The 21,861-nt window shown below is 39.3% G+C and overlaps 1 protein-coding gene across 2 annotated transcripts in view; it reads left to right on the top strand.

Moving 5' to 3' along the window:
* PIEZO2 (piezo type mechanosensitive ion channel component 2) overlaps positions 1-21,861 on the top strand; it is a 272,873-nt gene that overhangs the window by 47,525 nt on the left and 203,487 nt on the right. For both annotated transcript variants that reach the window (XM_060310455.1, XM_060310454.1), the window contains exon 2: positions 11,537-11,662. In XM_060310455.1, coding sequence (XP_060166438.1) covers positions 11,537-11,662 — 126 coding nt within the window. The remainder of the gene's footprint in view (positions 1-11,536; positions 11,663-21,861) is intronic.

The following is a 21,861-nucleotide window of genomic DNA, read 5'->3' as shown; positions in this document are numbered from 1 at the left end:
AAGCAGCAGCCTCTGAGGGTTCAAGATGGTGGAGTAGAAGGATGTGTGCTCACTACCTCTTGCAAGAGCACCGGAATCACGGCTGACTGCTGAATGATCGTTGACAGGAAGACACTGGAACTCACCAAAAAAGATATCCCACATCCAAAGACAAATGAGAAGCCACGAGGAGATGGTAGGAGGGGCACAATCACAATATAATCAAATCCCATAACCACTGGATGGGTGACTCACAAACTGGAGAACAATTATACCACAGAAGTCCACCCACTGGAGTGAAGGTTCCAAGCCTCACATCAGGCTTCCCAACCTGGGGGTCCAGCAACAGGAGGAGGAATTGCCAGAGAATCAGACTTTGAAGACTAGCGGGATTTGATTGCAGCACTTCAACAGGGCTGGGGGAAACAGAGACTCCCCTCTTGGAGGACACACACAAAGTACTGTGTGCATCAGGACCCAGGGGGAAGGAGCAGTGACCCCATAGGAGACCAAACCACCTACCTGCTGGTGTTAGAGGCTCTCCTTCAGAGGCGGGGGGTGACTGTGGCTCACGGTGGGGACAAGGACACTGGCAGCAGAAGTTCTGTGAGGTACTCCATGGCGTGAGCCCTCCCAGAGTCTGCCATTAGCCCCACCAAAGAGCCTGTAGCCTCGAGTGCTGGATCACCTCAGACCAAACAACCATCAGGGAGGGAACTCAGCCCCACTCATCAGCAGACAAGCGGATTAAAGTTTTACTGAGCTCTGCCCACCAGAGCAACACCCAGCTCTACCCACCACCAGTTGCTCCCATCAGGAAGCTTGCACAAGCCTCTTGGATAGCCTCATCCACCAGAGGGCAGACAGCAGGAGCACGAAGAACTACAATCCTGCAGCCTGTGGAATGAAAACCACATTCGCAGAAAGATAGACAAAATGAAAAGACAGAGGACTATGTGCCAGATAAAGGAACAAGATTCAAACCCAGAAAAACAATTAAATGAAGTAGAGATAGGAAACCTTCCAGAAAAAGAATTCATAATAATGATAGTGAAGATGATCCAGGACCACGGAAAAAGAATGGAGGTAAAGATCGAGAAGATGCAAGAAATGTTTAACAAAGACCTATAAGAATTAAAGAACAAACAAACAAAGATGAACAATACAATAACTGAAGTGAAAAATACACTAGAAGGGATCAATAGCAGAATAACTGAGGCAGAGGAACGGATAAGTGACCTGGAAGACAGAATGGTGGAATTCACTGCTGCGTAACAGAATAAAGAAAAAGGAATGAAAAGAAAAGACAGCCTAAGAGACCTCTGGGACAACATTAAATGCACCAACATTCACATTATGGGGGTCCCAGAAGGAGAAGAGAGAGAGAGAAAGGACCGGAGAAAGTATTTGAAGAGATTATAGTCAAAAACTTCCCTAACACGGGAAAGGAAATAGCCACCCAAGTCCAGGAAGCACAGAGAGTCCCAAGCAGGATAAACCCAAGGAGAAACATGCTGAGACACACAGTAATCAAACTGACAAAAATTAAAGACAAAGAAAAATTATTAAAAGCAACAAGGGAAAAATGACAGATAACATACAAGGGAACTCCCATAAGGTTAACAGCTGATTTCTCAGCAGAAACTCTACAAGCCAGAAGGGAGTGGCATGATATATTCAAAGTCATGAAAGGGAAGAACCTGCAACCAAGATTACTCTATACAGCAAGGATCTTATTCAGATTTGACGGAGAAATCAAAAGCTTTACAGACAAGCAAAAGCTAAGAAAATTCAGCATCACCAAACCAGCTCTACAACAAATGCTAAAGGAACTTCTCTAAGTGGGAAACAAACACAAGAGAAGAAAAGGACATACAAAACCAAACCCAAAACAATTAAGAAAATGGTAATAGGAACATACCTATTGATAATTACCTTACATGTGAATGGATTAAATGCTCCAACCAAAAGACACAGGCTGAATGGATACAAAAACAAGACCCATATATATGCTGTCTACAAGAGACCCACTTCAGACCTAGGGAAACGTACAGACTGAAAGTGAGGGGATGGAAAAAGATATTCCACGCAAATGGAAATCAAAAGAAAGCTGGAGTAGCCATACTCATATCAGATAAAATAGACTTTAAAATAAAGACTGTTACAAGAGACAAGGAGGGACACTACATAATGATCAAGGGATCAATCCAAGAAGTACATATAACAATTATAAATGTATATGAACCCAACATAGGAGCACCTCAATACATAGGCAAATGGTAACAGCTGTAAAAGAGGAAATTGACAGCCACACAATAATAGTGGGGAACTTTAACACCTCACTTACACCAATGGACACATCATTCAGACAGAAAATAAGGAAACACAAGCTTTAAATGACACAATAGACCAGATAGATTTAATTGATATTTATAGGACATTCCATCCGAAAACAGCAGATTACACTTCTCAAGTGCACAAGGAACATTATCCAGGGTAGATCACATATTGGGTCACAAATCAAGCCTCGGTAAATGTAAGAAAATTGAAATCACATCAAACATCTTTTCCGACCACAACGCTATGAGATTAGAATTAAATTACAGGGGAAGAAATGTAGAAAACACAACACATGGAGGCTAAACAATACGCTGCTAAATAACTGAGAGATCACTGAAGAAATCAAAGAGGAAATCAAAAAATACCTAGAAACAAATAACAATGAAAACATGACGATCCAAAATCTATGGGATGCAGCAAAAGCAGTTCTAAGAGGGAAGTTTATAGCAGTACGATCCTATGTCAAGAAACAAGAAAAAGCTCAAATAAACAATCTAAACTTACACCTAAAGGAACTAGAGAAAGAAGAACAAACAAAACCCAAAGTTAGCAGAAGGAAAGAAATCATAAAGATCAGAGCAGAAGTAAATGAAATAGAAACAAAGAAAACAATAGCAAAGATCAATAAAACTAAAAGCTTTTTCTTTGAGAAGATAAACAAAGGGATAAACCTTTAGCCAGACTCATCAAGAAAAAGAGGGAGAGGACTCAAATCAATAAAATTAGAAATGAAAAAGGAGAAGTTACAATGGACACTGCAGAAACACAAAGCACCATAAGAGACTACTAAAAGCAACTCTATGCCAATAAAATGGACAACCTGGAAGAAATGGACAAATACTTAGAAAGGTATATAACCTTGCAAGACTGAACCAGGAAGAAATAGAAAATATGAACCAACCAATCACAAGTAATGAAATTGAAACTGTGATTAAAAACCTTCCAACAAACAAAAGTCCAAGACCAGATGGCTTCACAGGTGAATTCTATCAAACATTTAGAGAAGAGCTAACACCCATCCTTCTCAAACTCTTCCAAAAAATTGCAGAGGAAGGAACACTCCCAAACTCATTCTATGAGGCCACCATCACCCTGACACCAAAAGCAGACAAAGATACTACAAAAAAAGGAAATTACAGGCCAGTGTCACTGATGAATATAGATGCAAAAATCCTCAACAAAATACTAGCAAACAGAATCCAACAACACATTAAAAGGATCATACACCGTGATCAAGTGAGATTTATTCCAGGGATGCAAGGATTCTTCAATATATGCAAATCAATCAATGTGATACACCATATTAACAAACTGAAGAACAAAAATCATATGATCATCTCAATAGATGCAGGAAAAGCTGTTGATAAAATTCAACACCCATTTATGATAAAAACTCTCCAGAAAATGGGCATAGAGGGAACCTACCGCAACATAATATAGGCGATTTATGACAAACCCACAGAAAACACCATTCTCAATGGTGAGAAACTGAAAGCATTTCCTTTAAGATCAGGAACAAGACAAGGATGTCCACTCGCCACTGTTATTCAACATAGTTTTGGAAGTCCTAGCCACGGCAATCAGAGAAGAAAAAGAAATAAAATGAATACAAATTGGAAAAAAAAGAAGTAAAACTGTCACTGTTTGCAGATGACATGATACTATACAAAGAGAATCCTAAAGATGCCACCAGAAAACTACTACAGCTAATCAATGAATTTGGTAAAGTTGCAGGATACAAAATTAATGCACAGAAATCTCTTGCATCCTATACACTAACAACGAACGATTAGAAAGGGAAATTAAGGAAACAATCCCATTCACCATTGCAACAAAAAGAGTAAAATATCTAGGAATAAACCTACCTAAGGAGGTAAAAGACCTGTACTCAGAAAACTATAAGACACTAATGAAAGAAATCAAAGCTGACACAAGCAGATGGAGAGATATAACGTGTTCTTGGATTGGAAGAATCAATATTGTCAAAATGACTAAACTACCCGAAGCAATCTACAGTTTCAGTGCAATCCCTATCAAATTACCAGTGGCATTTTTTACAGAACTAGAATAAAAAAATCTTAAAATTTGTATGGAGACACAAAAGACCCTGAATAGCCAAAGCAATATGGAGGGAAAAAAACGGAGCTGAAGGAATTAGGCTCCCTGACTTCAGACTATACTACAAAGCTACAGTAACCAAGACAATATGGTACTGGCACAAAAACAGAAACATAGATCAATGGAACAAGATAGAAAGCCCAGCGGTAAACCCATGCACCTATGGTAACTAATCTATGCCAAAGGAGACAAGGATATACAATGGAGAAAAGACAGTCTCTTCAATAAGTGGTGCTGGGAAAACTGGGCAGCTGCATGTAAAAGAATGAAATTAGAACACTCCCTAATACCGTACAAAAAATAAACGCAAAATGGATTAAAGACCTAAATGTAAGACTGGACACTGTAAAACTCTTAGAGGAAAACATGGGAAGAACACTCTTTGACATAAATCACAGCAAGATCTTTTTTGACCCACCTCCTAGAGTAATGGAAATAAAAACAAAAATAAACAAATGGGACCTAATGAAACTTAAAAGCTTTCACACAGCAAACGAAACTATAAACAAGATGAAAAGACCACCCTCAGAATGGGAGAAAATATTTGCAAATGAATCAATGGACAGAAGATTAATCTCCAAAATTTATAGACAGCTCATGCAGCTCAATATTAAAAAAACAAACAACCCAATCCAAAAATGGGCAGAAGACCTAAATAGACATTTCTCCAAAGAATACATAAAGATGCCCAAGAAGCACATGAAAAGCTGCTCAACATCACTAATTATTAGAGAAATGCAAATCAAAAGTACAGTGAGGTATCATCTCACACCGGTTAGAATGGGTATCATCAGAAAATCTACAAACAATAAATGCTGGAGAGGGTGTGGAGAAAAGTGAACCCTCTTGCACTGTTGGTGGGAATGTAAATTGATACAGCCACTGTGGAGAACAGTATGGAGGTTCCTTAAAAACAACTAAAAATGGAATTACCATATGACCCAACAATCCCACTACTGGGCATATACCCAGAGAAAACCATAATTCAAAAAGACACATGCACCGCAGTGTTCATTGCAGCACTATTTACAATAGCCAGGTCATGGAAGCAACCTAAATGCCCATTGACAGTTCGAATGGATAAAGAAGATGTGGTACATATATATAATGGAATATTACTCAGCCATACAAAGGAATGAAATTTGGTTGTTTGTAGAGACGTGGATGGACCTAGAGACTGTCATAAAGAGTGAAGTAAGTCAGAAAGAGAAAAACAAATATCGTATATTAATGCATATATGTGGAATCTAGAAGAATGGTACAGATCAACTAGTTTTCAAGGCAGAAATAGAGACACAGATATAGAGGACAAACGTATGGACACCAAGTGGTGAAAGCAGGGTTGGGGCATGGTGGTACTGGGATGAATTGGGAGATTGGGATTGACATATATACACCAATATGTATATAATAGATAACTAATAAGAAAATTAGTTGTATAAAACTAATTTTATACAACTGTATAAAAAAATAAAATAAAATTCTGTGTAAAAAATAAAATAAAATTCAAAAAATAGCCTCTGAATACTTTCAAAAGTATTATAAATAAGGAGTTAGATTTATACCTATGTTTAAATCCCAGTTCCTGGATGTAATCTACGGGGTAACAGTAGTATTTTTTTTAACTCTATTTGAGGAAATATATTACAGATAAACAAAATCAATGAATAAAACCCAAATTAAAATTGATTGAAAAAACTCTACTTTTTCTCCTTGTTATTTATTCTTTCTGTTAATATTGAATTTCTTCTGCTTAATAACCAGAGAAAAATAGTATATAAGTATGCAGTTTGGTCCCGTGTCATGCTGGCCATAAATTGCCTATTTTGTGAACCTGCTATCTGAGTTACTTTGGGAAATCATCTTGAAGTTAGCCGATATATTTTTAAGTCTTTTAAACATATGCCCCATTTTCTTATGTTTCTAATTATGAGTGATTATTTATTACGTGACATATCCTTGGATGATTTGTATTTCTTGTATAAATAAGACTGACTACTCAAAACTCATGGGCAACATAATACCCTCAATTATTTCTGTGCACACAAAATACTTCCAAAACCAGAAAAACAGAGATCATTTCTAGAAATGCCGTGAATTAATTGGAGCATGGCTGTAATTAGGGGTGTGTGTACGTGAGTGTGAGTGTGTGTGTGTATGAAAACAAATATCTTTTTACCCATTTCTTTCGCTCCTATTCATGACTGAAGTTCCACGTTTTCCTTTAGTATCATTCCCCTTCAGCCTGAACAAGCTATGTTAGCATTTCTTTTAGAGCAGACTTCCTGGTGACAAATACTCTCAGTGTTCCTTAGTCTGAAAATGTCTTCTTTTTGTCTTCATTCCTGAAGGATGTTTTCACAGGATATAGAATCCTGGGTTCATAGTTCTTTCCTTTCATAACTTTAAAGATGCTTTTCCAGCTATTCTGTTCTTCACTGTTTGTGATGAAAAATATGTGGTAATTCAGAGTTGTCCCCCTGTGTGTAATGTGACATTTTTCTCTCTCTGCTTTTGGAGTTTTTCTTTATGTTAGATTTCCAGCCAGTTGGTTATTCTGAGTCTGTTGTGGTTTCTTCAAGTTCATCCTTTTTACATTTGCTGAGTGTATTGAGTGTGTAAATTATGTCTTCAATGAATTTGGGGAATTTTTAGCTATCATCCAAATTTTTTTCTGGACCACTCTCTCTTTCCTCTCTTTTGGTAAGTCTAATGACATAAATGACACAAATGATGGGCCTTGATCCTTTGATCTCAGACCTGAGAGCAGATGAATTTTTTCAATCTTTAGCCCTCTGATAGTCAAAGTCCATAATTTCTATTAATCTCTCCAGATTACTGACTCATTTCTTTGTCATCTCTATTCCACTATTGAGTCCATCAAGTGAATTTTAAATTTCAGATGTTGTATTTTTTCAATTCTAAAGTTTTTATTTCTTGCTTGTTTTTTTTTCTCTTTCTATGCTGACAGCTTCGAGCTCTCCATTTCAAGATTATTTACCTTGACCTCGTGGAGTGTGGTTGTAAGGGATGCTTTAAAGTCATTTTCTAATAATTCCAGCATCTGGGTAATTTCAAGGTTGACTTCATTATCTTTTCTCTTGAGAATTGGTCAGATTTTCCTGGTGTTTCCTATGCCAAGTAATTTGGGATTATATCCTGGTCACTTTGAATATTGTGTTATGAATCATTGGGTCATCTCAAAATCCTCTGGATAATGTTGATTTTTTTCCCCTTTGTTTCTGTGGTTTAGCAGGCAGTCTGGTTGGTTTCAGCTCACAAGCTTTGTCTCACTTTCTGTGGCTGCTGGTTCCATGTCAGTTCAGTTCTCAAACCTTTGCTTTTCTATTTGGGTCTGCTTTGTGCACGTACCCCTCAGGGGTCGGTCTGGGACCTGTGTGGTTCTTTGTATCGTAGTTCAGTTCCGAAAGCTCTTTTGGGTCTGTTCCACGCATGTGTAGCTTGGGGGTGAGACCAGGACTTACACTGGTTTATAACAGAATTAGAGGATCCCCCTCTGGGTCTCTTCTCACCAAGATTTCCCGTTCAGTCTTTAGCTCTTGGGACCCCTTCCCCCAGTTCCTCTGGTCAGAGAGATAGAATGGGGTGGAGGAGACTTTAGATGCCTTCAGGGCAGCAGCAGCTTTGCAACCAGGACAGTCTTTGGAAGCAAGATCAGGAGGGAAAAAAAGTTTTTGAAAGAGTATATATCTGATGGTATTACACTCCAACTAATTAATTCAGTCTTATTATTAGTTAGCAAGAAGTTACGGGGTTAGAATAGGATAGATACAACAAGGTCCTACTGTATAGCACAGGGAACTATATTCAGTACTATCTTGTAATAACCTGTAATGGAAAGAATCTTAAAAAGAATATATACAATGTAAAAAATGAATCAACTAATTAACTGTTTTCTATGTTTTTAAAAAAGAATCTTATATTAGGCAAATTTATCCTTCAAAAACACAAAAGAAAGAAGTAACAGGAAATGAGGGAAAAATATGTATGACATACAGGAAAGAAATAGCACAATGACAAAAACATATCCTTATCAGTAGTTATTTTAATATGATTGGATTAAACTCGCCAATGAAAGGTAAAAGGAGTAGAATACATAATAATACATGGCCCAATTATATGTTGTCTACAGGAGATTCACTTAAAATCGAAAGACAAAGTTGGTTGAAAGTGAAGGGATGGAAAAAGATATTCTATGCTAATAATAACCAAAAAAGTGCTGCGGTGGCTGCATTAGTATTAGACAAAATGTATTTTAAGTAAAAAAACTGTTACAGGGGCTTCCCTGGTGGTGCAGTGGTTGAGAGTCCGCCTGCCAATGTAGGGGACGCGGGTTCGTGCCCCGGTCCGGGAGGATCCCACTTGCCGCGGAGCGGCTGGGCCCGTGCGCCATGGCCGCTGAGCCTGCGCTTCCGGAGCCTGTGCTCCGCAACGGGAGAGGCCACAACAGTGAGAGGCCCGCATACCGCAAAAAAAAAAAAAAAAAAAAAAAAAAAACTGTTACAAAGAAGGACATCATATATTGATAAAAGGTCAATTCAAGAAGATGTAACAATTATAAACATCTACTCAGCAAACAACAGAGCCCCAAAATACATGAATCAAACATTGGCAGACTTGAAGGGAGAAATAGACAATTCTACAATAATAATTGGATACTTCAGTAGCCCACTTTCAATACTGGAAAGAACATCTAAATAGAAGAATGATAAGGAAAAAGAAGACTTGAACAAAACTATAAACCAACTAGACCTAACAGATAAGTATGAAATTCTTCACTCAGCAATAGGAGGATACCTATTCTTCTCAAGTTTACATGGAATATGCTCCAGGATAGACCATATGTTAGACCATGGAAAAATTCTCAAGAAATTTGAAAAGATTGAAAGCATATAAAGTATCTTCTCAAAGTACAATAGAAACTAAGACATTAATAACAGAAGGAAAATTGGAAATATGGAAATTAAACAATGCATTCTTAGACACCAGTGGGTCAAAGAGATAATCACAGGGGAAATTAAAGAATACTTAGAGACAAATGGAAGCAAAACATAACATACCAAAACTTATTGGGTGCAGCAAAAGCAGTGATCACAGGGGAATTTATAGCTGTAAACAACTATCAAAAAAGAATGATCTCAAATCAATACCCTAGGTTTACACCTTAAGGAGCTAGAAGGAGAAGGGCAAACTAAACTGCAAACTAGCAGAATGAAGGAAGTAATAGAGGTGAGAACAGAGCTAAATGAAACAGAGAATAGAAAAACAATAGTGAGAATCAACAAAACCAAAAGTTGTTTCTTTGAAAAGATCGACAGAATTGACAAGCCTTGGCTAAACTCATAAATCAGAAGTGAGACAAAATGAGACATTTTAGTTATATTTGTATTTATGTTTATGACATTTTAGACCTTTAAGCTTCATTTTTTAGGGTAATCACCTGTTCTTTTCAGGACTTCCAGCTGATTGAATCAGTTTGCCCAGATTATCAAGAAAAATCTCTTTATTTAGTAAAGTCAGTTCATTACAGACTTTAATCTGATCAGATGTTTGATTAGACTGACACATTGACAAAACCATTTACAATACAGTTTTGGTTGCTAATTTAAGTTGTATCTTGTTTTCTATCTGATGATTGCTAATGCAGAGGAGATATATTTATTTTTGCAAGATGATATTGCATCTGAATCATTTTTGTGTATTTTTTTCTAATAGTTGGTCTGTGGATTCAGTTTGACATTCTATATTGATGATGATGTCATCTGCAAATAATTCCATTTGATCATATTTGTAAATAATTCTAGTTATTACAACTCTTTCTTTTTCTTATAACACTGGCCGGTACAACCAGTGATATAAGTGGCAAGGGTATCAAGTGTCCTTCATGGTTCTCTGATATTAATACAACTATGTCTAAAATTCCACCATAAACAGGATATTTGCTTTAGTTATGGCATAAATTCTTTATTATCTTTTTCTTTTTCTTTTTTGGCTGCATTGGGTCTTCATCGCTGTGCGCGGACTTTCTTTAGTTGCGGCGAGCAGGGGCTACCCTTCGTTGCGGTGCGCAGGCTTCTCATTGCAGTGGCTTCTCTTTGTTGCAGAACACGGGCTCTAGGTGCGTGGGCTTCAGTAGTTGTGGCGTGTGGGCTCAGTAGTTGTGGTTTGTGGGCTCTAGAGTGCAGGCTCAGTAGTTGTGGTGCATGGGCTTAGCTGCTCTGTGGCATGTGGCATCTTCCTGGACCAGAGATTGAACCTGTGTACCCTGCATTAGCAGGCAGATTCTTAACAACTGCACCACCGGGGAAGTCCCAATTCTTTATTATCTTAAGGATATTTCCTTCTATTCCTAGTTTTCTGAGTGTTGTATTATTTTACTGTAAATAGATTTTGAACTTCATGAGATTCTTATTCCATATCCATTAAGAAAATTATCATATCAGCCTACCAGTATATGACTTATCCTTACAGATTTGTTACTATTAAGCCACATTTCTTTCTCGGCAATAAATACTAGCTTATTGTGATGTATTGCATTTTACCTTGATATTTCAGTTAGTGAGCAAATATTTTTTTCAAATAATTTGTGTCTATATTCATAAGTAAAATGGGCTTATAAATTCCTTTCTTTTTCTAGTTTTATTTAATTTTGAAATTAAACTTACTCTAAATTGTAAAATGTTTTAAGCAACCTTCCTTCTTTTTCTACTCTCTGGAACTGTTTTTACAAGACAGGGATTATCTGTTTCATCAAAGTTGGCAGAACTCCCTTATAAAACTTTCTGGACCAGAGGCTTTCTAGTGGTTCCGTTTTGTGGTAACATATCCTGTGATAAATAGGAAAGCATCTTTCTTTCATGTCGCATTTTTAATCAGTGTTTATATAATTTTACAAAGGGAATAAGATGCTTTTAGCTTTAGACTAATAATTAAGAGAGTCATTGTTACACTTCATATTCTTTTGAGTCAGTCTACACAATAGGTAATGTAGAAATGTGTTCTACGTGGACTGGTACGAAGGTCAGAATGAGTGAGGTCATCTCAGGATTGCTCATAATCTCTGTGCTTTTCTTCCCAGGACACACAGGACGGTTGTTAAAGTCTCTGTGCTTCACCAGCTTTTCCTTCCTGTTGCTGCATATAATTTTCCACATCACGTTGGCAAGTCTGGAGGCACAGCACCGCATTGCACCTGGTTACAACTGTGAGTATGATGGTGGCTTTTTTTTTATATTACGTACGTGAATAACAAAGCTATGTGTCATAATGCTTATAGAAATCTAGGCAATGATGACATTACAAAATTTGTGACAATTTTTGGCCGTTTGTCAATCTAATACACTATAAATACATTCAAAGAAATTTATATACCTAGACAATGGGGTAATGTGAACAGCTTAATTCATGCATCTTCAACATATATTAGATATTAGACTGTGATCTGTATGTAAGACATTATGCTTGGGTGTGGTCTAAAAAAAAATCAAGATTTACGTACAGACCCTGGTGCTGCCACTATGGCTGGTGAGATGAGATGTACAATATCTAATAAGATAAATACGAGTACAAACGTCAAATAAATACGACAGTGACTTCAGGCTTATTGTAAAGAATAATGTAAGATTTCGTGCATCTTTATGGGAAAAATGTGAATGACACGATAGTTTCTTTTTCAAACTGGGAGATTTTTTTGCTATTCATAAGGAAATGAATAAGGAAATATACCTTATACACATTATATTTTGAGGTTTTGATCTGAAAACGTCGACACGTATATGCTTTATCTAGGTAGGATCATCTTTCCAGAATTAACCTACCATTGGATAAATTCTACTTCCATTTTTGTAGGCTGTGTGGTTGTCGTTTGAAAGAAACAGAAGCATTTCAAGTAGATGGAATACAATCCACATGTTTTAAGTGAATATTTGAAATAGACTAAAATAATAGTTTTCAAATGGTCAGTTTTTTGCTGAGGAACCCATTTGTAGGTTTGAAATTTCCTGATCTTTCATAAGTGCTAGCACAAGTGAAGTGAAGCAAACCAACCATTCCCTGTAAAATAAAAGCCAGATCAAAATTCTTCATGGATCAAATAGTATTAACATAAATGTAGTGAGAGATTCTTTAGTAAAATCTGTAGTCATAAATTATTCACTATCCCTCACCGTGTAACTTTTAGAGAGCTAAACTTTACAGAACTAAAGTGAGCATTCATTCTGGCCATTTTATTGAGTGCTGAGTTCCTTGGATAATAGTGCCTATCAAAATGATTCTTGATTTAAGATCTGATGATTTAAGATATGGTTATTATTTTTTTAATTGAGATAGAATTCATATACCATAAAGTTCCCCCATTTAAGGAACACAGTTCAGTGGTTTTTGGGTTGTGCAACCATCACCACTATCTAATTCCAAAACCCTTTCATCACCCCAGAAAGAAACCCTGCACCCATGAAGTTATTCTTCTTTCTCTCTCCATGCATCCCTAGGCAACCACTAATTTACTTTCTGCCTCTAGTAGTTATACCTGCTCTGGACATTTCATCCAAACAGAATTAAGTGATACGTGACCTTTTGTATCCAGCTTCTTTCACTCAGTATAATGTTTGCAAGTTTCATCCATGTTGTAGCCTGAGTTAGGACTTCATTCCTTTTCATGGCTGAATAATATCCCATTGTTAAGATGTGGTTTTAATGCTTGATAAAAGTCATATCATTATTAAAAACTCGATAAAATAAAATGTTTAAATAATGGTACTTTCGTTATATTATTATAATGATAAAAAGGATTTATTACATTTGGCCGGATTCAAGTCTCTTTGGACTTAGTAGAAATGTTAGCAATGATAGTTTGTATTGCTTCTTAATCAAAAATCCTTTGGGTAGTTCTTAATCAGGCATTCCTAGGGCCAGAAGGAAGGATTTTTAACCGTAAGTGTTGTCTGGAAGCTTGCCACCTTCCCAAAAATGAAAGCTGAATTTGAAGAAAAATAAATAGGTAGGTATACCAGATGAGACTCCATAACCAACTATATAATGTTATATATATAATAATGTTTTGATGTCAAAATTTTATTTACTTTCTCTTGAGTAAGAATTCATACTACTGCAATGTAGAAAATAAAATATTGTCTTTTGTTTTAAAAAAGGCCATTTATGAATAATGAGCTCTCTTTATCACTGAAAGTATTTCATCACAGGATATATTACAACTCATCAGATTTTTCAAATTTGAGCTTATAAACTACAGCTTGCCTGTGTCTGCAGATACTTTTAGGTGCTGAGTGATGCTGTGGAAAGGACTGTGCTGGAGGGGGCTTAAATTAGGGTGTGAGCACATCGTTTCTTCCAATCCACAGTCTATGTCTTTCTATTTTTATTCAAAATAACATTTTCAATAATTCTATAAAGGTGAAAGTAAGAAATGTAATGTGAAATGTTAAGTCCATTTTCCGCATTTACAAACGAATGTACTGTGGAGTCTCTCCTATAAGGCATAGGCAGAGACGGACAGAAAGACATACAAACTTAAAGTACACACACACACACACACACACCACATGCATACACACGCACACACACACCACATATGCAAACACCACACACATACCACACACCCCACATATGCACACACCACACACATGCAGACACACACCACACACACACACAAATCACACCACATATGCACACACACAGAAGCTCATTCTTGAGTTATCTGCTCCTTCCCAGGCAAGAATCCAAATTACTTAGACCCTTTGGATGGAAGATGAAGTCTGTCTTTCTTGGTGGTGAAGGATAGAGACCAGTCAGATCTGGCCTCTTGACATGCCTCTTCCTGGGCATTTCTTGCAACCCAGTCTTGGAGAGCTAGGCCCGCCTTTCCTAACCTCCCAGCCAAATATGTGGGCTTCCAGACACTGTGCTTCCCTAGATCATTTTATTCATGCACAGCTGACCTCCACTGCCCTCTTCACGGCGATGTGTCTTGAACACGTACAAGTCTATTGTACTGCCTTCCTTCCTTTTTTTTTTTTTCGGTACGCGGGCCTCTCACTGTTGTGGTATCTCCCGTTGCGGAGCACAGGCTCCAGACGCGCAGGCTGAGCGGCCATGGCTCACGGGCCCAACCGCTCCGCGGCATGTGGGATCTTCCCGGACTGGGGCACAAACCCGTGTCCCCCGCATCGGCAGGCGGACTCTCAACCACTGCGCCACCAGGGAAGCCCCCTTCCTTCCTTTTTGACGTCCCCATATAAAAGCTCTATTCTGTTCCACCCGAGCCAACATAATGAAAATCACAACAGTAAACTTTATTCCTAACAAGTTAAATTCCAATTTGAAATTTATTTCCACAAAAGCGAACGTTCCAATGTGAAGTTCCAATATCTTTGAAGTCACCGCAGAGAAGGGAGACACAAAAGAATGAGTTAGAAAAGGGATTTGAGTGCCATAGTCACCTTGAAGGTGAGCCTACATAGAGAAAGCAGCAGTTTCTTCTAAAAAACGGGTGATGCTGCAACACCATTGGCTCACAAGGTCTCCATACTTTTTTGGTTCAGCTTCATGTGCAGTGTTTCAAAGCAATACATTCTTGAAAAGGGATAAAAAAGCAGAGCAAACAAACTTGAGTTTTGCAAACTAGTTTAGTCCAAGATTGACACAAACCAGGTTTTCAGCCTGGAGCATTTTTTAACGATCAAGTTATATAAACTCTTGAAAAACCCTGTCTGCGTGGTAATGGAAACACTGACTTTTCATTTCTGGCTGACTTCGCCTCACTCGTGTTATTGTTTCTCCAGCATTTGGAGTTTCGATTACACCATCCGAGTTGTAAACACAAACTCCGCTATTTTGATATCCCACATTTGAAGTTTAGCCTTTTTTTTTTTTTTTTGGCAGCTGTAGAGGTAAAGTAGCAAAACTTCAAATAAAAAGACACAAAGTGCCTGGCCGGCTGTGTTGTGCCTTCTGAATGCTTTCTCTGTCTGTGAGACTTTGTCAAATTAAAATGAAGGAATCCAGACAGGTCCGGGTTCCCCATCTTACTCAAGTGGTCTTCAGACTCCGAACCACCAAGCGCTCCTTTATATGAGTTTAATTTGGTTTCCCTAACGACTCCTCTCCCGTTTAAAACTCATATACCCTCACCCAAGTTCTGGCAAAAGCTCCCAGCATCCCTCAGTAATCTGAGACGTGTGTTTGGGGGACAGCAGTAGCATTTATAAACATTGAGCCATTGGAAGTTCTTTCCCCCCAGAGCCCTGTGAATAGTCACTGGCAATAGTGAACGCTGTTTCAAACCAGCCCAGTTAGTGCTTGACCAGCTGGCGCGTTTGTTAAAGATGCTGTTGTGCAGAAGGGGGCCCTACCACCCCTCCCCCTTCACTTCCAAAACGGTGCTTTCACAGGTAAGTGAGGTAATCCATGGGGCAGGGGCACCTCTGTGAATTTTCCTCAAACATGTGTTGTGCCGCTTACTAAAATATTTTCATTCTGTCAAAACTATACTGTTTCAATCAATGTAAACCCGGCTTCAATTATGTCACTGCAGAGCCCATAGAAGTAGTCTGTTAGCCTCAGTGGCGGACCTGTGGCACTCTTGGTGGAATTGCAGGGCCAATCTGGACGCTGGGGCTGTGCTGAAGCAGGCTGTTGATTGAAAGAAACTTTTGAGCTCAAAACTATGAAGGGAAGATTTGCGGTGATGGTAGCTACTATGTATAGAGCACCTAGTATCTGTAGGGTCACTGTATCCCTTTTCCGATTAATGACTCCTTTTTTCTTGTTACAAATTGGCTCCAATATCCTTTGAGGAGGGCACTCCATACACACCAGCCCATTCCACTTAGGGTGGGTCGGGCTATGCAGGCAGGGCCTGAGATGAGTGGCCACCCTCTTCCAGGCTGGATCCGGCTGGAGACCGGGACTCATCTTATTCCTCCACGTAGGGCTGTGCCTTCTTACGGTCTCTCTTCTCCAGGGAGTTGCCTTTCTTTTGTATAAATGCAGTGCCCAGTCTGCACTTGGGGTTGAGGCGGGGATGAGGCTGAGGCTGGAGGAGGTGGGGGGAGGGTGGCATTGAGGACAGGGATGAAAAGGTGGGCTCAGAGGGTGAGTGAGTGGCCCGGAGCCACCGCTGATCTGAGCTGGGATCTTTCCTGCTCTTTCCTCCTCTCTGTGAAACCCCTTATTTATCATCTGTTTAGGATTATTTTCTCCACTGCACTTCCTAGGACTTTGGAGTAGTGCAGTTTCAAAGGGTTTAAATGAGTTTCTGGTATTCAGTCCATGGTTTTCTATTGTTTGGAGATTTGTCCTTATAAAGAATTGTGTCTTTTCTTTGCTTCATTCAATTGCTGGACTCATCATTAGATCTGTTTCTCCCTGAGGGTCAGACCCCTCAAATTAGCAGTTTTCTCCCCCCTGTAGGGGGAGGGGCACCTAGAGTTCCAACTTTTCTCATCCTGAGAGCACAGGAGACTCGGCCCAGGAGCCACTGACCAAGAGGTTATTCTAGGCCTTGATGGTACTTTATTCTACTGCCTTCCTGTCCTCAAAACACTAGGGTTCCAATGTCCAGACCCAGCGTCTGAAACCTCAGCAGGTGACAAGAAGACTCAGGGCCAGGCGTGGGCCTGGCGGGTCGGCACCCCACCCCGATGATGGTGGGGTGGGCGCGCAGTGAGCCCCTCCCTAGATGCTCTGCTTTCCAGAGCCCAGGCCTGGGTGGAGAGCACGGCTGAAAGGGAACTCTGGTAACCTGATGCTGATGAGTCAATGTTCCTGGAATGATGAATACAATTAGTTTTTACTGCCCAGGGCAAGGGGGCGAATTGGGATGGGAGCACCATGGGGAAGAGAAACCCCATCAGGGTGAAAGTCTCGTAGGCCAGGGCTGGTTGGTATCTTGATTCACTTGGAGTGATAGTCGTAGAGTGACATATACTTTATCATCATTTTTCCAAGAGTCTCTCATTTTATGGTAGAAACATTTTTCATGAGAATTTTTATACTATCCAATATATGAGTGAATTTAGGATCTCAGGTGACTGTAGGTAAGTTACTCATCTCTGTGCCTGAGTTTCTTTGACTGTAAAATGAAGGTGATGGTGGTCACTGTCTCACAGCGCTGCTGTGAGGGTTGAGTTAATACAGGCCATGCACTTGGCACAGTGCCTGCCCCATAGCAAGTGCTCCATGACTATAAACTATTATTACTGTTGTTGTTAATGTTTCTACTATTATTAGAGGAGTCATATTTCTTGCCTAAAATCACACAAAATCACAGCGACAAGGAGGCAGAAATAACCCAGACCAAGTTATACACAGTCATGTGGGTTAAACTTGGAAATTATGAAATGTGCAAAACTTACATGATACCAAATAATTCTCTGTGACCCCTTTATCTCAGTTTCTTACTAATTCTGTTATTGGGGGGTTTGTTCTGTGCTGTGTGGCTGAGATCCGGGGCAATGGTGAGACGGCTCTAGCTGCAAGGTGGTGTCAGTGACAGGGTCGTAGTGACACTCGCCCTCTGCCAGTACTTTTTTCTCTCCCTCAGTAACTTCCCTACCAGGAACTCACCCCTTCTCCGGGGCTGGGAATCCCATTTCCTCTTCTCCCTGAAAGCTTGTCCTCCACGCCCTGCCCCTCAGCACAGAGGAATATATAATCGCTATATTCTTCACTATTTATCACGCTTTCTATATTATAGAATTTTAGAGGCAAGAGACAAAGGATGAAAAGGTAAGGAAAAGAAGAAACTAACATTTGTTGTTGTAAAGTCAACCAGCACTTTGCTCACACGATCTCACTTTAATCCTGACTGGCTCTCACCACCACCCTCCTGATCGGGGGTGAGGACCTGAGGCAGAAAGTGTCTTCCCTTAGGTCACTCAACTAGCAGCAGGATTTCAAATCGAGGTGTCCTTGCTCCACGGGCATCACGCAGCCTCCTAAGGTTACTGGGGAAAACTTTATGGCGAAATCGGGCTTTGGTTGATTAGATTGTGAGGACTAGGTAAGAATAGGATACACAAATTTGGAAGCTGTGCTGGGTGAGCTCCAGGTGAAGTATTCGTGGTTGGCAGTGACTTAGTAACTTCACTTGGTGAGGATATTGGCCTCCCAGAATATCTTTCCCCGTAAGAGTGAGCAATGCGGACATGGCAGGGTCACGTGTGCCGTGGGGAATGCCTGGGTCAGGGCCTTCCAGCTCTCCAGACTCTAAGCATCGGGCATGGAACTTTTCATGCTGAGCTATAATCCCTGATTCTGTCTGTTCTCCCATTAGCCTATGATCAGATTGAGCGGAGGGTTTGTCGTGTGTTATTTTTGTGACCTGAGCATCTACTACAGTGGTCCATGGATAGAATCCTGCCCCCAAATTGTTGGAAGAGTGAATAAGTGAATTAGTAGCGACAGAAAAGGAAATGAAAGGGTGAAATCAGATGACTCCCTTGTTTGAGGACCGCTTTTCCATGGATCCTCACCTTCCAGTCCGTGAGAGCAGCTCCAGGGCAGGGACGTCCGTCCTCTCTCTGCTGAGCCCGACCCCCCTGCTCTGGGTGGACTCTGAACATCTTACTCTATGGTTGTTACCATTTCCCTTCTTTTCAATTCATGAGGAATTAGGAGAAAGACATGTCCACCTGAAGGCTTTTATTTCTCTTTAAAAATGATATATCAGGTAAAGTTACCTGGTGTTGATTTCCTTTGCAAAAGGAAACTTGGATTTCCATTTGGATTTGGGGATGTCAGGAGTGAAAATATGAAAGACAAAGCTGGCCTTAGAAGTAGCGAGGAGGGGAGAGGAGGAAACAGCTGGGAGCGGGGTGGGCCTCATTAATAACTAGGTTCAGAGGAGAGACGCCTCCAGTGAATAGCCTTGGGCCCCTCTGCTCCACACCCCATGTCCACCGAGCCTGCTGTAAGATCCAGGAAATATCAGATGATTTGGGATCGACTGTGTTTGCTTAAATAACAATTTCCCTACCCTCAATTTCATGATGCAGCATTTCTAGTGTAAATTATTTACCATAAAAACTCTAAGGCAAATCTCTGTGGTGCGGGAGTAATCTTAACCTCAAAAGGCTAGGCGGACAACATAAAGCTCTAACTGTGTGTTGTCAAAGGCCCGGTATGATGCAAGGACCGTTCAAGGGCATTGTGGAGGTAGCACAGCTGGGCCGGGAATAGTCCTGCCATTCCCGAAAGTATTAACTTTATGACACGGTTGAGTTATTCTTCAGACTTACAGAACTGGTGTATATTTAGGGATTAGGTATGTGGATTCATACATAAAACACATTTCTTTCCGTAAACAGAAATTTGGATTTAGAACAATCCTCTTGATTTCATGCATTAAAAATACATTTCAGGGATGTAGAAGGTTGGCAAAGAAGTTGCTGATATAATTTCTCTCTTACATTCATGTTTAGGGACACTTAAACATTTTCTAAGATCCCCATTGCAGGATCTGAGTATATAGATAATATTAAAGATATTACTATAAAATGTTATATTTGTAGACAAATGTTTTAAATATTGCATGTTGATAAATATGGTTTCAAAAGCTTTTCTTTCATTACCTTGCATTGTTACTTCGTTTACAATCTCTAATTTTTAAATGGGTGATCATTCTTGAAGACCCCAAAACCACGTTAAGAAGCAACGCAGTGGAGTACGGGTTGATGGGTAGTTTCCGAAAGGGTGATAATAAAAACCAAAGCACCCTTGACATATAAACCACAGGAATCAGGAGACGGCACACAGATTTCCTTCTTTTTAGTTTTGCAGAATCAGGAGGATATTTTCATTGCAATCTCATGTTTATTTTTATATGTACTCTTCCAAAAATATTATTCTGTGTTTATTTCCTTAACTGAGAAATTTGAATGTCATATTTAAATCGTAACAATGATAATTACGATATCTTGCATTGTTAATTTTGAAAATGTTTCTCCATAGAGTAGCTTCTACAACAGCCACAAAGAAAATTAGTTTCAAGTAATTCAGGTTATTTACAATCCCACAGTCCTGTCACATATGAATTTATGCAATAACTATTTATTAAACGCCTGCTGTGTGCCTGCCCTCACAGGCCTTGCAGTCCACTGGTGGAAGGTGGAGGCGGACGGAGGAGTGAACACCACTAGCAGAGCTGGTACTGAGGATGTAAAAAGATCAGTGGAAATATGCATAATAGGTTCTAGTCTGGCCTGGGATGGGAGACTTCCTGGAGGAAGGGATGTTGAGGCAGAAAGCCAAAGGATGAAACTATGTAGCTGTCCACAGTAACAACTATGAAAGTGCTGATCTATCATGAAATGCATACACCTCTATCATCTTATGAACTCTAAGATTAGAATTGACTCTGGGGATATAAACATACTCAGGCAAGTTCCTCTTATCAAATTTAAATGGAAATATCCTTGGAAAGAGTCAGTTTACTGTGAGATATTGAACAGCTCTTAAGATTGTAGCATTTACTCTGTGGGCTAAAAGCAACATTTCTGCATCGTTGCCTAGAGTCTATCAGAGAATTTCACCAAATACATATCAAATTTAAAGTCAAGATCTTGCCTTGATGTATAACATCCAGAAAAAGTTAAAGATGGTTTTCCTCATTAATTGGTTATAGTAGAGGACAATAAGAAAAACATTCCATTTATTTCTACATTTCTCTTCTGTTCCCCCCAAATAGATGGCAGTACTTCTTGATACTGTCATAATTCATGGAAGAATGACAGATAAAAACACCTATAAATTAAGGGTAAGCTGAGTTCCAAAATATATGGTATAATACTACCTTTACGAGAAGCTATTTGTCAGTTTTATGGCTTGGTGTTGAGACATACACTTAGTCTATGTCTTACTCTGAAATGAAGGTGACTGAACGTTATCGATAGATGGCAATTCAGGCTGTTAGCATCTGCATTTTGAAGTCCTCCAAAACCTACATTATCTACTTGCATTTTGGTTTTTCAGACTTATTCAGAATCTTCTCCAAAAAGAACCTTAATTTTCACAACAAAAGAAACAAAAACAAAAACGGACACACACCTGATCCATAAAAAACTAATCAAGCAAAATCAGCCATAAAGTTAGGCAGTTTTTTTGTGTGTGGCCACACCAGTGTAACTGCTGCTACTCTATTGCTTCTTCATGTCACTAAGGTATTCTAATAGGCTGTGTCTGTAGATGACTTTTTTTAGGATTGGAAATGCTACCCTTCATGTTTCTAATTAGTTTTTAGAGTTAGAATAGAGAGAAGCAATAGTATAAAAACAATAGCTTTGGGGCTAGAGAATTCCTACTTCTGTTGTAGAGTCTGGCTGTGTTTCTGAAAAAGATGTTAGAAATTGGACATATAAGAAGTTTTGCTCCTTGCTATCATACAGC

Source organism: Globicephala melas, chromosome 13, assembly GCF_963455315.2.
Source record: "Globicephala melas chromosome 13, mGloMel1.2, whole genome shotgun sequence".
Taxonomy (NCBI): domain Eukaryota; kingdom Metazoa; phylum Chordata; class Mammalia; order Artiodactyla; family Delphinidae; genus Globicephala; species Globicephala melas.
The sequence above is the reverse complement of the archived record's forward strand: the minus strand, read 5'-3'. Positions and strand labels throughout refer to the sequence as shown.